Below are 17,614 nucleotides of genomic sequence, written 5' to 3' on the forward strand. Positions count from 1 at the left end.
TTTTTTTTTTCTTCAAACAAAGAATTAATTAATGCAACACTTCAATTTTTGGAGAGAAGCTGAGGACGATATATGTCGGACTAGATCATGCTCAACAACTATAGCGGACTAACTTAGTCATACTTGAAAGTAACTCGGCCACAATAATCAAATGAATTCTAAGTGACACCAACAGTGGTGGAGGGTGCCATTCTTTGCTTCGAGACATTCAAGCTATGATCAGTAGCGGTGTGACCTTTTGGACCAAATATATGTTTAGAAAGACTAGTCGGTCGCGGATTGGATAACTTCGTATATGGTCAGTTATTCTAGAGGCACCATGTGCGTTGGAGAAGGAGAGTTATTTATAGCGCTCTGGGGCTTGTTATTTTTCGATTTTATTGGATGTATCTACATTAGAATCATCCATCCTATTAAAAAAAAATTATAAGAGGAGGATCTTTCTCTTAGGTAAGTTACGGGAGGTGACCGCATCGGAAATGGACGGTAAGAGCGACCGTTGTTGGTGGAGGGGCAGTTTGGTAATCTCGTCGAGACAAACAAGGCTGGGCGTGGCAAGTGACCGTTGGGAGGGGATAACGTAACGGACGCGCGGAGGTGACAACTGACAAGGTTAAAAGGCCGTGGGGACTGGGGAAGGGTTAACGTCGAGACTGGGAGCCGCGGCCGTGGTTTTCCGTTCCCATTGCGCGACCTGGTTTTGTGGTTTTTCTTTTACTTTTTCCGTCTCGGCCGTGTCTTGCTTTGGCCCTTCTTTTCTTCGGCACGAGGACTGACGCTGGGGCGTCGCGAGGCACGAGTCACAACTTTCTCGTTGGTAGCGCAAAATAGATGCCTCTGTTCCCCCGGGTGCACGGTCGTGCAGACCCAGTCTTGGGACCCACCCACACCAAGATGTAGGGCCCATTTCAGTCAGAGATGTGAGCCTAGTAAACTTTTGAAGACATAGACCGCCTTGGAAAGCTCGCACCGGTGAACTTCAAGTGTGATGTAAACTTTATGGCCTACCAGATCCGTTGCCATCCCCAGAAGAGGAGGATGGTTGGGAAATAAAAGAAAGAGCGATTAGGCATTATTTAGATGGATGCTTCTTCTAGCCATATTACTCTATTTTTTAAAAATATTTCTATCAAGAAAAAAAAATAAATAACCAGGATCTAAACATCTTCCCTGTAATGAGCATGTCAAAAGATGCAAGGAAGGGAAAAAAAAGAAAAGTAGTGTCAATAAAAGTTTTGCTTGACAGGTGTCAAGGTCTGCAACTTGATACATAATTTTTTTTTTTTTCATGGGTAGTGGGGTACATAGTCTCAAAGAAGAAAAGAAAAAATTATGATCCAAATATTGAAATACTGTACCAAGCTTAAACTCTTCACAGGGAGCGACAGCTTTATCTTTATTGGTCAACCAATCAGCTGTAGATTGCCTTCTCTATGAGTATGAGCAATATGCAATGATTTTAAACTATCGCGATATGATATATATCTTGCAAGTGAGAATTGAGCAAAGAATTAGCATTGAAAGTCCATCAATCCAATTAATAACAAGAAGAGAATCACCCTCTATCCATATTTGTGTGTGCACGATTTGGTCAAAGCCTAGATTGGGCCTTACTCCAAATAATATAATATAAGTTAGAATCACCATTTAATTTACCATAAGTTAGAATGGAAAAAAAAAAGCTCCAGAACTTGCTCATTGGAGAATTATTATAACAGTATGTCTAATATCATAGCCACATTATTTATAAGATTTGTTCTTTTATATGTATACCTAAAACTTGCAGATATATATTCATAAAATTACTATTTACATATATAACTGTTATAAATTATTTTTTTATATATGTACCTAAGGTAAATATGCCATCTAATGCCATAAAAAAATAGAATGTTCGGAGTTAAAAAGACTAAGATGCTTTTAATATATATAGACATGAAAAAATAATTTACAAAATTATACATGCAAATACTAAATTTACATGGGCATACATACTTTTGGATATTTACCTGCATACTTTGATTGAATACAAATTAAATTAAGATGGATATGAAAAAAATATTTTATAAAAATATGTATATATAAACAATGAATTTGTAAAAATATATAAAATTTTAAATATTTTTGAAGATGTATGTGCTGAAAAATTCAGAACAAGGATCTGATGTGAGACAAGCACTCAGGGCCAAGCCCTCGAATGGGGTTCTCGGAACCGCCTAACCGAACCAAAACCACATGGGTTTTCTACTCTTCTCGCTGCGGCAACGAACGAAACAACAAAGAAAACCAGAGGCTCGCCAACGCTCTCGGTGCTCCGCTCTCCCTCCAATGTCGCTGGCGCCCCCTGCCTCCTCCCCCAACTCCCTCCTATTCTTGGAAACGAATCGGTCCGGGAAAAATAACCGATCTTGCTATCCTCGCTGGGGCTCCCGCTTTACCCCAACCTCCGCCCTCCTCCTCCCTCCTCCTGCTCCCCCCCCATTTTTATGGCATGAATCTCCAAACCCTACCGTCTCTACTCTACTCCAGAGATGGCTCGCTATCTTGCACTGCTTCTCGCCCTGGCTCTGCGCCTAGCCTACCCGGCCTTCGCCGAGACCGACCAAGGTGATGGTAAGTGTGATTTATTGCTGCATCCAATTTGATGAGACGCCTCTTTTAGAGGTCTAGTGGTTGCATCTCTTTTAACATGTTTCTTGCATGATTGGAGTAGCAAGCTGGAAATTTTTGAGTTTTAGATGCTGCGATCATACTTTCTTCTTGGAAATCGCAAAAATGTAATTGCTTTGCAAGGAAATTTTTCTTAAAACGAAACTTTTTTTTTTTTTAAAAAAAAAGATTGTATATGCAGTAAAATTCCTGTTTCTAGACTTATGTATTGATACCTCATTTCAATTGCCATGTTAATAAGGTACCACTGCAAAGTGCAACAAGGTGGTTAATCGTGCTTTATTTTCGAATTGCTCCTCCTCCTGCTACTGTTATTATGCTAATAAGAGATTGTTGATGCTGCATGCAATTCAAGAGCTAAACAATCCAATATTTCACATATTGGTGTCTCTTTCATAGTCCTACGAAGTCAAAGATCAAGATGCAACTTTCTAGTAAAGAGAAGTAGGCGTAATTACTGAGTTAAACTGGTATATGAATTACCGGGCTTCTTTAGTAAAATGAAGACACAAAATCTATCCATCGACTTTACTGTGGAAAGAAGTAAACATACTGTTCAGTATCTTTATTCCGTGACCACACAATAAAAGAGAATTACCGAGTGTTTTCCCCCTTTAAAATATCATTTTATATTTAGATAATTCCCTTAAAAGAAACATTACCAAGTTTAACCATCACATTTTCGGGATAACCACCATGTTAACATTTTGATTGATGCATCAATTGAGTGGATTGGATTATTAGATGCATATCAAACTAGCGAACCTTGGGTTTGGGGCAATAATAGTCTTTCTCTGAAGCTGTTCTTCCTATAACAGTTGATTGCACAACTAGTGATCCAATATGGCCTTGTTTCCACTTTTTTATCTAGCATGAATCTTAACTACAAATATCTTCAAAGTAATAGTATATCACTATTTTCCATGACATGCACGATCTTCTGTTCCATTGATCTGAACACGAATCATGGGTCATACTGATTGCCATCAATTCTTGCATGCAAGATATAACTACCCTCAGATACTTATTGCTTTATGTGCTTTCATAGGATGCCATTGCTGAATCCTGACAAAATTAGATTTTTTGACACTTAATATTATCCCGTATACCAAAAGCTGCATTTACCAATCATATCAAGAATGTGCTAGTTGTAGCTTAAACTGAGAAAAGATATGGACCCATTTATAGTCTTCTTAAAGTTTTTATTTTTTATTTTTTTAAAAGAAACTTAATAGATCAGTTCAATTTCCTCATGGAATGTTGTGGAAGTTCATGCACATAGAATAGCATACACGAAGGAAGCAGAATATTTAAGATTAGCATGTGTAATGGTATGAGTAGAAACATCAAGATAAAGACATGTACTCATTATCTACGTATAAAGTAGTTGGTCATTTTTGCAATAGAGAGGGCAGAGAAGAGATTTTGATATTAATCCTTGGTGTCTAACAACTCTGCTTCAATACATATCTTGTTTTGTTTTTTGTATTTATTCTGCCCACGTCCTAATTCTTTTGAAGATTCTAAAGCATTTCTTTTATATTTTATATTCATTTCCTATTCTTGGAATACCCGGCGAATGAGGATCTATACAGAAAATAGTTGGGAAAAGGCTTGATTTATGGCTAATTATTTCCTATTTTTCTTTTGCAGTTTCAGCGGTTAATGTTCTATTTAAAAGCTTAAATGCCCCCCCACAGTTGACTGGTTGGAGTTCAACTGGTGGTGACCCCTGTGGTGATGACTGGAAAGGAGTCAAGTGCTCAGGCTCATCTGTGACAGAAATGTATTGATCTTTGTGTTATCTGATTCATCACTGGGTACCATAGTTGGGAAACTTTAGTTATTTACGTCATTTTCTTGAAAGTGTAAAAGATAGTTTTTGTTTCCTTCCCCTCATATTGACAGTTTTAAGTGTTGAATATTGATAACTGTTTATTTCCAAGGAAGGAAATGATTGTTGGTAACACTTAATGGACTCTGTGACTAATAGAGAAAGCATGACTAGAAAATTCATATAATAGGATTCGAGAAAAGAAGTAAAGAAGATATTTTCATGATACTATCACAAAAAAAAGAGACTGATTTTACTGTATAACCTATATTAATCCACATGGTTTGCTTTCTAGGTTTCAAATAGGACAGTTTCCGTCTCATGTAACATAATTTCCTGGGCATTATACTGCTGAATATCTTTTATCATGATCTTGACACGGATTATGCTAAATTGTATGTTTTCTTCTTTCCTATCGAGCAGCTCCCTGTCAGGCCTTGGTTTGACTGGCTCGTTGGGTTATCAACTGTCGAGCTTGACATCAGTAACTTACTTGTAAGAAATATCTTTGAGAATTCATATATTTACCACATTGGTGTTGGAATCTAATGCAAATTTATCCTTTGCCGTGGTACAGTGATATGAGCAAGAACAACCTTAAAGGTGATATCCCATATCAACTTCCTCCCAAAGTAGAACACCTGTAAGTCATTTCTCCAAGTTTCATTTATTTATCAAATCTAATGCTATAGTTTGCAATCTCTTTTTGTACATATACATTACTATAGAACACTGTAGGGGCATGCATATCTTACTTTTTCTAGAACAAATCAGCTTAGCATATCGATGCAGTTGCAGCCTTATTAACTAACTCTTCAAAAATCTATAGGTTACATTCTTCATGAAATAATGAGATTTGGATGCTTTTGTAGAGTTCCATCTTTACAAACTATGGATTTTGTATGCAGAAATCTTGCTGAGAACGCATTTACTGGTGGAATTCCTTATTCGATTTCTCAAATGACCGATCTTAAATATCTGTGAGAACAATTCTCTGTGTTGTATTTTGCATGCTTCTTGTTGTGCGGTTGCTCTTTAATCACGAAGCAGGTCATGTTGTAATGCAGAAATCTTCACAGAAATCAGCTGAATGGGCAGTTGAATGATATCTTTGGAAAGCTTGATAGACTCTCAGAGATGTAAGTTAGCTGTTGCTTGATTATCATATCATAATTGTGTTTAATTCTTCTGTACAAGCAGGCCGGATTTTGTTATTTGTTGCAATTATGATTCTGAAACTAGTTGCATATTTTCCTAAACATTGAGAATTTCTCAGACTCGATATTTTCTCTATCTTGCTGATTTCATTGCACCAAAAAGTTATGCCTTTAGTATACTTGGACAACTTTTATGGACAACTCATGCAACATTGTGTATTTTGCAAATATTTTTAAAATTAATTCTAGCCTTATATGGACTAGCTAAACGTTCTTCTGAATGAATTAAAATTGTAAATAAAAAATGCATGTTTATCACTAAAAACATTCCATGATGATCAAGATCAGAAGAAGAAAGATTCTTACCAAATTGTATTGAATCTCTTGAGTATTTTTGGTAGGGTTGTGCATCATTTGTTATTGGGGCATTCTAATACTGAGATCTGAGAATAACATAATGCTATATATTTGGTGGGCAAAGATATTTTATAGGGATTTTACAGGAAGCCCCTCTGATTGAACTATTGTTGTATGTATGTTGGGATGGGATAAATGATTCCACAAATATTCTAGTTAGAACATTAGCAATTGATTGACAGGAAGAAGAATTGTCCGTTTGCCCCTTAATATACCAGATAACTATAGCATTTGAATACCTTGTTTTCATCAATTGTTCTGTTATGTGTGTGCACACATACACAAGGAGAGAGGGATAAAAGGAAGGGGGGGAGACACACACACACAGACACACACACACACACACACACAGAGAGAGAGAGAGAGAGATGCATCATACACTCACTGCATTCTGTAAGAATGACAGAAGATGAGGATGGTGAAATGTACTACTCAAAAATTATTGTGTATAACTGACTGAAGATGTCTGAATTTTCAAATCCATCTATGGATCACATTACTGTTTTATTGCTCAATGTCATGATGCAATCTCAATTCTGCATCTATCCTGCAGATGCACTTAATAATCAGTTCAAAAATATTGGTCCATTTTATTTTTCCAATATCTGCTTTAACATAGATTTTCAATTTGACAATGACCGACTTTCTAACAACCAATACAAGCATTCACAATTTGCATATGCATTCATATAGCTGAGGCTAGTCCCTTTCTGGTAGCATGCTGTTTTAGCAATTCAGACATGTGCATGTGCTTAAATTGTGTGCTTGTAATTCTTGCCTATTAATGATGTCTTCGTGTGAGAATAATTCGTAATGCAAGATCATTGTGCAAGTATTATGTTCTTTTATTGATAAGCTCAGGTCATGATATCAGGTATCTCTCCTTCAACCAGCTCTCTGGTAATCTACCTCCCAGTTTGGGATCCCTAAAAAGTCTCAAAACTCTGTAAGGAACTGAAAAGTTATCCTCATTTCTACCATTTTTCTTGTGTTCTTTTGACCTAATAGTGGTTGTATTTCTTTCTACAGGCACTTACAGAACAATCAGTTCAGTGGTTCAATTAAAGGTCTTGCTAATCTTCCTCTTGAGGATCTGTAAGTGTACCATATGAGTAGCTCATGAATTATAAAATGTCCTCTTAGCTTTGCATGCAATAATTTGAGCAACCTAGTTCTAAAAACCATGACTAGTCTTACAGATAACTCTGAAGGAAGTAGCTATTTCTAGAATGGTATATCTATGCTTCCATTAATTACAAAAAAGGACAGCCAGAATTGCAGATATTCAAGCTAAATTGGGGGATTCATGTTACCGTGCTTTTCTTTTATTTAAAAATTTATGAAATTTGGCCATTAAGTTTGATTTACCACATTTCTTGGTGGAATTTTAATGGAAACTATAGGTTGAGGGTAGGAAAATGATGAAAGTTGAAGAAAAAAGAATCCTCCTTAAAGTAAAAAATGCAAGTAATTTTCTTCAAATTCAGAAATAATTATTTTCTTACTTTTAGAAAATAATCATTTGCTTACTTCTAAGTCATGAAAAGTGAAAATGTTATCATGATTTAGCAGAATGTAGGAGCACATCCTTGAATAATTTTTGAAAGGATACATGCTATTCATAACTTAAATCAGCTAAAGATTTTGGTAACCTATAAAAGCTAGTATATTTTTCAGAGAAATTTTATTTTATCCATTTACTGTTAAGTTTAATTCTTTGAACACCTTAAAAGATTGAAACAGTTCTTAGCTGTCTAATTTCGGCAGGAGTTGTTAATTATCTGTGCAACCTCTAACAACTATTGCTTTTTTGTGCTGCCAGGAATGTTGAAAACAACCAGTTCAATGGCTGGATTCCCAATAAATTGAAAAATATAGATACCCTTCAGTGAGTATGCTATTATTATTAGTGAGCTATTTCCAGTTCTCTTTTGATTGAAGTGAATTTTCAGTGGTTATTACATTTTGTGTTGCTGATTTCTTTCAAAAGGATCGGCGGCAATTCTTGGTCATCTGGAGCAGCACCTCCAGGCATGGATAAGGCTTCAAATACTAATTCTCATACTGGTGGAAAGAAGGGTGTGCGGTCAGTTGTCAATGGAGCAGTCATTGCTGGAACAGTGATTGCTGTGTTGGTCATTTCTCTGATTTTATTGGCTCTGATTAAGCGAAGATCTTTGTCATCGTCCCATTACATTGATGACCAATCCAGCCAGAACATATCATCAACACCTCTGGTTTCTCGTGAATTAGGTGGCCCCTCTTAAACTTTTATACAGTAATATTTTTTAGTTTCAACATATAAATCTATTAAATAGCTGCTCTCGTATGTGTCTATCTTTTAGGTATAGAAACACATAAATGATGCATAAATTTTTTGTCAGGTGCACCTTTTTAATAGTCTATTTTGAATAAGTCTTATCAAGCACAATTATCTGTTTCATTGTTTGGCAGTTGATAGGTTTTATCTTCTGAAGGGAAACCTTGTATCTACTTGCTAATGGCCTTGTACTGTTCCTGTTGGCAGGAAGATTGATTGGATTGAATTAGCATTCATGTTGTTCAACATCAATGTATGATCATGTTAATAAGGAACTATCCCATTCTAAAGTTTTTTATTTAATGTCTTCTTGTTCTCACTTGCAACAAATTAATTGCGTAATATTTACCTAATAAGTTTGACCAATATTATTTGTTCATGTAATCTTTGACTATTTTTGGTACTGACCAATTATGTGATCTTTTAACAGGGCTTAAAGGATATTCTTCTTCAATTGACATAAAGGCATTGGAGACACCTCCTTCCATGGACCTTAGACCCCCACCTGAGCCATACAAATTATTTAGTGATAATGAGTTTGCGGTTAAGTTAAATCCCAAACAAAGCACAAATCCTGTCAGTATCACGGCTTATTCAATAGTAGATCTGCAAGCAGCTACTGGAAGCTTTAGTGCAAGCCGGCTTCTTGGACAGGGAACCATTGGGAGTGTTTACAAAGCAAAATATGCTGATGGAAAGGTATGGTTTCTTCTGGATATGATTGTGCAGTGAGTGGTCCAATGGTGGATTCATGCAAAGGAAGGTGGATCCTTCTTTGACGCGAAAGATACTACCCCAACCCTTTCATGAGAGGGATGAGTGAGTGAGAAAACTCTATGTAAGTTCCCACAAATTATGTGGGACTTATGGCTTGATGGACCCATGGCATACATGGCCTACCGACCTTTTTTGACAAGGAAAAGTTTTCTTGCATGCCCGAAAATCTGGATATGCTGCAAGATTATAGAAGGAAAATCTAGCACAAAAATGTAGATATTATTAAAAAATTATGGTAGTCATGAAGGTATATGAGCAACAATAGGGTTAAAGTCTATATTAGCTAGAAAGGATCAAGTTAATGATAGGGAGTTGATGGAACTTTTGTTAGAATAGAGGTTTGTAACTCTGTTTTGAATTATTGCTATGCGATTACATGATAGAAATATCTGGGAGATGCTGTTTCTAGAGTCCTGGGATGGCATACAAATGAAATTTTCATTTTCTTCCTTCTACTAGTGTCATGTACAACAAGTTTTAATATTGATCTCTGACCCAAAGTTAATTTATGGATTAAGGTTCGATTATAGTACTTATTCAGTTCGTTTCTATAAAATGCCAAAGGAGTTTAGTTACCAGTTCCTAGTTTTATGATTTCATCTGTCTGCTTGTCTGTGTAAATTGAATGAGGCACTCTTATATGTATTGCAACATATAGATGATCGAACTTTTTCTATAAAATTAAACCACTTTGATCTTTCCAAGCACTTGCTGAGTATTTATGCCATGGGCGGTAAAAACATATAAAGTTTTAGTAGATTGCTTTGTCATTCATCATGCATGTTGTAGATTCTTTAATGCTCATTCTCGCCATGTGCGTTGATCATTTTTTATAGGCGAATTTGGTTGATAGTAATATGTGATGTTTATGGCGGTTAGGAACAATGTTTCGTTGCTCACTCCATCCTTCTTGTTTTTGTTTTACTATCAATGGTTCTGCTTGAGGCTGGTAGCAGCATTTCCATATCCATGTGCTTTTCCTTCTCCTTACTCCTGTGATTGTTTATCATTATTTTTCTTACTGATTTATTATTTTTTTAAATGTATTGTTCATAAGAAGAGACATTGCTGCCTTGGCAACAACAGAGACATCTGTTCATTATCGTGGTGTAAAAAATGTAGCAAACCTCAAAGAGATATATTGGTCCCAACAAAGGTTGGCAATGGCTTGGGCCTGGTCGGGTTTGGGTCAAAAAAACTCCTGATCCGTACCTACTCATTTATAAATGGGTTAGTTTCAGGTTGACCAATTGCTGACCGAAATCTAGAAATGGCCAACCTGAACCTTTTTGTTTCTGGTGGGTTCGTGTGGTTTGGAAGGTCTAGGTCAAGTGTGGGTGGCAATGGGTCAGATTCTGGTTGGGTTGAAGCAGGTTCAGGGCCAAAAACTCCCAACCCAAACCTTCCCCTTTCTAGAACAGATTGGTTTCAGGCTGGCCTTTTCCGACCCACAATTAATAATGGCCAACCGGAACCCATTCATTTTGTTGAGTTCATGCGAGTCAGCAGGTAAAGGTCAGGTTTTGCCAGCAGCAGTCCCAACAGCCAATAATGGAGAATATTAAAATAGTTTGACTGAGATGGAGATATCTTGGAGGTACACCCAAACAAGAGAATACAACAGCCACTATGTGACTGCTATTAGGTGATTATATTAAATAATAGAAGCTTCAAACAAGTATTCTTCAGAAAAATATCGAAGGATATCTCCATGCAAATGCCACTCGTGCAAATATCCACCAGTCAATTATGATCCTTGATATACTGATGTTCGGTGGTAGTGTATATTAAATTGATGATCCGCGCCTACTCTAAACAAATCTATTGTATCCTTAAATAAATAAAATAACCTAGCCGAGCCAGTGAACCACCTTTATTTTGGTATAATCCACATTAATCCAAATGGATGTCACCATATGAACTCAAAAACTAAAGCAGATACCTCAAACTCTGATTAATGCTGGACAACCTCATTTAACACAACTTGAAATGCAAGGTTTCTAGTGCTAGCAAGCACGAAGTGCGCTGGGCTGTTACCAGAATCCAGCTGAAGTTGGCACTGCCTCCATCTGTTCTTTTGAAAAAATAAAATTAAACCTTTTTTTTTTTTCAAATTTTGGCATGGTGAGGCATGTTCCAGCAGGACTCATGGACACCCATCAGCACTAATACTTTAAACCTTACTTAGATGACTGCTAAACCTTTTAAAACACTCTTAAAGAGCATTCGACAATTGGTGGTGGCTATCCATTGATGAAATTTCTGGACTTTGAGCATTCCTGCATCATTTGTTCTTTGGCTAATTTCATATTTTACTTAGGGTTTCTAATGATTGGAAACATACATAATGGTACCTGTAAAATTTTTCCACCTATGCTGGAAACTAGCATCACCTTTTTAATGAAAAAAACAGGTGAATATGTTTTTATTTTAATAGATTTGAGCAAATTGAGGCATGAACAAGGAACATGGCATACCATCGGTACCATGAGACATAATTTTGTTGAATTAAAAAAAAGAACTACTTGTCAGCAATTTGGACTGCCATTATTTAAATGCATGACATTATTGTGTTGGCAAGCCTGTAACCTATATTTCTTTACTTAATTGTTTTGTCCCTTTTTAAGTTCATACTGTTTATAGTTTCCTAAAACCTCCAATGTTCTCCATTTTTTATTTGAATAACCCCATTCCATAGAGCACACATATTTAATATGAAGTTTTTAGCATATTTGTCATTATTAAGCTTTAAGCAACTAGTATAAGGCTGGTCATTTGAGATTGTGGTTTATTGATGCTTTGCTATTAAAGCCTACTAGAACATGAAGTATTATAAGATACCAGGAACTTAAACTGCTTGTAACTTAAAAAAATATCTGCAAGCTCACACTTTGGTGAACATCTTATATTTAATGAATGTTAGCTGTTGTATATAACTGTATATATTCATCATATATTATACTTTCTCAGGTTTTGGCTGTGAAGAAGATAGATTTAATAAATCTCTCTGGAGGCACTTCTTCTTATGACTTCATGGAATTAGTTTCTGGCATTTCCAAGCTGCGCCATCCAAACATTACTGAACTTTTGGGTTATTGCTTGGAGCCTCGCTACCATCTCTTAATCTATGAGTTCCAAATGAATGGATCTCTTCATGATTTTTTACATCTGTCAGATGAATACAGCAAACCATTAACCTGGGATACTCGAGTTAGGATTGCTCTTGGGACAGCTCGTGCTCTAGAGTAAGTTGATATTTTGGACATGCTGTTCATGGACAATATATGACAATCATTGTGAGCATGTGCTTTAATGCTACTTTATTTTTTCATCATGAATTTGATCACAGATATCTCTATAGTCAAGTTAGGTTTCATGGTTATATTGGTGAGGTATTTAGAAAATGTCTAGACATTTAAAAGAGATTAGTAAAAAAGAGCACATGGATTTATGCATGGACGATTTTGACAAACTTTGGAAAAAAATTCTGAAATCGTGCTGTAATTGTAGAGCAAAACCTTTTCCCTTATGTCATGATAATATAGGAACACAACTCAGATGGCATGACTAAGAATATTTTGACAGCTTTGGAAATATATGAATAGTTTTCATATTTGCTTATTCTATTTATCATCATGGCTCTTTGCTGTTATCTTAACCAACATGATTTTTTGTGCATTCTTTTATATTAGTAAAATGATATTCTTATCATTTCTAATTATTATTATTACATGCATGCCAATGAATACTGAGTGGGCTAAAAAATAGACCAGAAATAATATGGTAAGGTTGAGAGCAAAAATAATTAAAAGTTCGACTAACTATATGTGATTATTGATAGAGTATCTTTGGAATTTTCCCTCTTGTCAATGTGAAATTAACAATTTAGGTTTTTCAGCGAATGGCTGGACTTGTTAAGAGTTTCTACAAAATTATCAAAAATCTCAAATTTGTTTTCACAAGCATCCTAAAACTCGCCAAAAGTATAAACCTTCCTATCAAAGCCAAGCTTAATTCTTAGATACAATTGTGCAAAAAAGTATATATACAGATCTTTTCTTCAAGGATGTTAGCAGAGCTTCCTACTCTCGTCCTCTTCTTTGAGAATTCAAAGTTAATGAAATGGCCACCATGTTGTGTGTTTTGTTCATCTGTATGGTTTTTGCATTCTGTGTTGTTGGATTTATGCCTTTTTTTTGGTCATTGTGAACACACATGCTAAATTTTTGATTTTAGTTAACTCCCTATAGTTTCTTATTTACATGTGCTATCAGCGAGAATCTTTCATTCGCCAGTTAATTTGAGTTCCATATCTGCCATTTTCCACTGAAATAACATGAGGATTGTCTTTGTCCAGGTACCTTCATGGCATCTGTTCCCCATCTGTTATTCATAAAAATATGAAGTCTGCCAACATCTTGCTTGATTCTGAGCTCAATCCCCACCTGTCTGACTGTGGCCTGGCTGTCTTTTATGAGGTGTCAAAAATCATTGGTTTACCACATTGTGAGGTCATTCATCTTATTCTCAAACTATAACATTGACTTTACATCCTACTGTATCAGGATACAAGCGAGAACTTGGGGCCTGGATACAATGCTCCTGAATGCACAAAACCATCTGCCTGCACAATGAAGAGCGATGTCTACAGCTTCGGGGTGGTTATGCTAGAGCTATTGACAGGTTGCAAGCCTTTTGACAGGTAATGAAAGAAATCAGTACATTGTACTTTACAATCTCAATCATCTTCTAGTCAACAACTGTACCATAGCAGTGCAACTTGCAGGTGAAAGGGAGTTGATACCATATATACCAAAAATACCCAGCTGTTGGTTCCGGCTGAAATTAGGCCCTTTACTTTTCAAGTCTGCTATGTGATTTCCAACTTGCTGGAAAGAATAGTTGCAGATCTCAAAGTATCAATATGATATATCTTTATAAGCACTCCAAATGAAAGTGATATCTGCTTTTAGCTGATGCTATGATACCTTGTAGGATACATGTTTCATCATACGTCTATTGGAGATCTCCTTGCATCCCCAGAAGATCCTAGAATTTTAAGCCAAATTTTAAGGATGCCTTTGAGATTGATGCACAACTACGAGTTGACAATTGCAAATCCTTTCTTGAAATCTTAGTACACGTACTTGTGTATTGATTGGGCAATGATACACATAGGATGTATGGTGTGTGCACCAGATGGTTTTTGGCTATTTAACTGGTGCAATAATAGCATATATTTTACCTTTTTGGCTTCATATATTGCACCAGCTGGATGACCCAATATCCCGACTTGGCTTGGTTATGATTGTAGACAGGTCATTTAACTGCCATCTAAAGAACTTCTTGTGACACCTTTCATATTTATAAACCAGCATGCGCACACATGTGCACTCCTCCAACCACCCACAGATATATGGTACAAATAGCAACACAGAGGTTTGACTTTCAGCTGGGCCTCACTTACATGACTACTTTCTGTGTTTTTCAGTTCTAAGCCAATTATGGAACGAACCTTAGTTCGTTGGGCAGCACCGCAACTCCATGACATCAATGTACTGACACAAATGGTAGACCCTGCCCTCCGTGGGCTCTACCCCCCAAAATCATTATCTCGGTTTGCTGATGTTATTGCTCTATGTATCCAGGTAAAGTGCTTCCTAAACCTTGTCATGTAGAGTGCTTGAACCAATTAAGTTTTTTTCTTCTTTTTTTTTCGGTTTGGGAGGGGAGAGGTGGTTGGGGTCCAATCAACAAAATAAAACTTGACTTTGGTAGAAAAGGTGGACTATTTCATTATTATGATATTTTTCTAGGCTAGGAGAGAGTCCGGCTGCTAGAAGTACTTGGGCTGGTCCGAGAATCAAACCCAGGATTTCACTAGGGTGAATTCCCACCCATATTTGGGGCGACCTTGAGGCATAACACTCAAGACTCAAACCTTGGACGCCCTCTTTATAAATAGAAGGGTATGACCAGTGTGCTCATGTTCAGGTCATGAAAGTATGCAAGTTTTGGAAACCATCTTTACAATATTTCTGTACGGATTAATACTTATGATAGTTTTAACCTGAAATCCGTTACACTTGCATATCACTGTTTGTATTCATATTGTTTCAATTAACTAGAATGTGGTACCTGGCACTGAATTATTTTACTAAATGTGTGTCAATCCTTTTTCATTATTTTGTTCTAGCCCGAGCCTGAGTTCCGCCCCTCCATGTCTGAAGTTGTGCAATCACTGGATCAATGTGTTCATCGGACAGGCATCGACAAGCGTTCACGCCTGAGCACCTCTTGCCGAAGTGATGACTCTGAAAGCTCCTACCATTGAGGAAATCGATCTACTTACATTTCCCATGACTTTAAGGAACAATTCTGTTTTTCTCTTCTTTCCTCGGGACTGCGCAGAACTGATATTATCCAAGGCCACTCCAGCCAATATTGTTGCAGATAATTCAGGGACCCCGTCAATTGTCATACCAAGTTGTACTCTTGAGTGGGCTTTTAAGAAGTCCACTCCTTGTGATCGCATTGTCAAATTCGATGGAAGACATCAAATTATCAAATGCAGCTTATCCGATTTTCCAATTATTGAGTGTATCAAGAATCACTAACTCAAACTGCAGGTTTCCCTGTCACAATTTGAAGAATCTGTCATCTGATCAAGGCTATCAATTACCAAACATGGTGGGGGCATTCAGAGAGCACATCCTGGTCGCTATCTACTTTGAAATTTAGTTTATCTCATCAAATAAAGATCTTATCTTTTTCCTGTTCAAAAATAAAGAGCTTGTCTGTGAACACTGTTATATAGGATGCAGCATACATGATAACAACCGTTACTTTCTTTGGCCAAAACCATCCCAAATGGTATCAAAACACTACAACAGCTTTATTTACAGTCATTGTATGAAATGAACTGTTCAAAGACCTTTTTTTTATTAAAAAAACTAAGGTATCAAGGACTTGTTCAAATAACATCGTTGGGGAAAAACGATACATGCTTTGGGATGAAGGATTTGCAAAGCGTGAGGTGGAATGGACCAAATGGATGAAATATAATCTGAACATGCTGTGGGAAAAGTGGAAGAAAAGCCTTGCACAAGCGGTCTAAATCAGTGATATAGAGATATTCTCAGTGCCAAATTGGAAAAATAAGGGAAAAACATAAACTTCTAGCAAGAAAGAACAATGTTTGGTAGAAAAAAGATGGTGATGCACGTGGAACGGAAGTGGTTTTTGTCCGGTTTAATTTACTAATCCAAGTTTCCATGGGATGCAGGGATCATGGAAACTCAAAATAATAAAAGGACATTCTCAAGTATTGCTGGCATCCACTATGTTGTTAGTGGTAATAGGTACGGTGCAAATGGGTCAACATGGAATATTTTGGTTTCCTAACAACAGGTCGAGTGGAGAAACTAGTGCCAATTTTTAAAACTACTACTTTGTTCTTTGACTCATAACTGGGTCCTACCTGGCTTACACAAATTGGACAATCCTTCTTTTTGGACACACAAGATATGGCTTGACCAATTCATAAACTACATTTAAGTGCATAACCTAAAAAATGCCGGACTATAGTTGTGCTACATTTGAAGGTATGCTTGGATGGAGAATGTTGGACTCTGAAATAGGAATGAGAATAAATGATTTCTATATCAGCTATTTTGACTGGAGCAAGTTCTATTCTCATTTCGGTTTCAAGAAAAAAAAAGACATGCCTTATTTCCTCCAAAACTTGATTCGTACTTTTTTTTTTTTTTCTCGTATTCAAATTCTATTCTGATTCCAATTTCGATTTCGATCACGAACTAAAAATATGGAGGGATATAAAGTTGTGATTTACAACGAGCCAGGCCATTCAAGGGTTCATCATCAATTTGGTACTTGATTCAACCCACCCGGCTTTCATTGCAGTTGCTTCCATTCCATCACCAGCATTACCCCCAGAGCTATCTCAGAGGGATTTATACACACGTATAGGAGGCTGGCACCCAAAAGGAGTATGCCTACGAGTCGGACTAATTTTCTTCCCACTGGATCCCAACTGGTTTGGAATGTCTATTGGGCTTCTGATGAGGTTGCTGAGAGTTCCACATCCAGGTGTCTAGTTTGAATTTTGAGCCCTAGGCCGTGGCCCACCAGTGTCAGTTTCCAACGTTCCATCCACCTCTGCAGCTGGGAACAGCCATGAAGGTCCGCGTCTTTTTGAATTTTGCTGGCTGCCGTGGGGTGGGAGGGGCCTACCGTTCCATTTCCATGAAGTTGGTGTGGTCGACATGGCTGAAATGGTTACGTAAGTACAAAACTCAAATGCATGGGAGGAGAAGGATGGGTGAGAGAGAGAGAGAGAGAGAGAGAGAGAGAGGAGAGGAGGGGAGGTGAGGGGAGGTGTTGTACCTGTTTCAAGTATGACTTCGATCAAACCGCGTT

General features: G+C 37.0%; 1 protein-coding gene across 2 annotated transcripts; it reads left to right on the forward strand.

Annotated features, from left to right (window-relative positions):
* The first annotated feature begins 2,241 nt into the window (after positions 1-2,241).
* LOC103701442 (protein STRUBBELIG-RECEPTOR FAMILY 5-like) lies at positions 2,242-15,766 on the forward strand. Of its 2 annotated transcripts, XR_003384560.2 has the most exons (17): positions 2,242-2,613; positions 4,324-4,456; positions 4,928-4,999; positions 5,082-5,147; positions 5,413-5,484; positions 5,572-5,643; positions 6,953-7,024; positions 7,108-7,173; positions 7,901-7,966; positions 8,069-8,331; positions 8,829-9,097; positions 12,146-12,420; positions 13,533-13,653; positions 13,741-13,877; positions 14,667-14,823; positions 14,992-15,144; positions 15,372-15,462. XR_003384560.2 is itself a non-coding variant. In XM_008783486.4 (16 exons), the coding sequence occupies exons 1-16, from the start codon at positions 2,532-2,534 to the stop codon at positions 15,507-15,509; spliced, it is 2,061 nt and encodes a 686-aa protein (XP_008781708.1). In that variant the 5' UTR covers positions 2,244-2,531; the 3' UTR covers positions 15,510-15,766. The 2 variants fall into 2 exon arrangements, 1 of the variants encoding a protein (XP_008781708.1); XM_008783486.4 differs by lacking the exon at positions 14,992-15,144 and having other exon boundaries at positions 2,244-2,613; positions 15,372-15,766.
* Positions 15,767-17,614: the final 1,848 nt, after the last annotated feature.

This window comes from Phoenix dactylifera, chromosome 1, assembly GCF_009389715.1.
Source record: "Phoenix dactylifera cultivar Barhee BC4 chromosome 1, palm_55x_up_171113_PBpolish2nd_filt_p, whole genome shotgun sequence".
Classification (NCBI taxonomy): Eukaryota; Viridiplantae; Streptophyta; class Magnoliopsida; order Arecales; family Arecaceae; genus Phoenix; species Phoenix dactylifera.

What these genes read in the sequence shown, in the direction of transcription:
- LOC103701442 (XM_008783486.4), top strand. Translation starts at nt 2,532, where the DNA reads ATGGCTCGCTATCTTGCACTGCTTCTCGCCCTGGCTCTGCGCCTAGCC. An exon ending in TTGACATCAGTAACTTACTT is followed by an intron (nt 5,000 to 5,081) that starts GTAAGAAATATC and finishes GCCGTGGTACAG; the next exon opens with TGATATGAGCAAGAACAACC. An exon ending in TTATTGCTCTATGTATCCAG is followed by an intron (nt 14,824 to 15,371) that starts GTAAAGTGCTTC and finishes ATTTTGTTCTAG; the next exon opens with CCCGAGCCTGAGTTCCGCCC.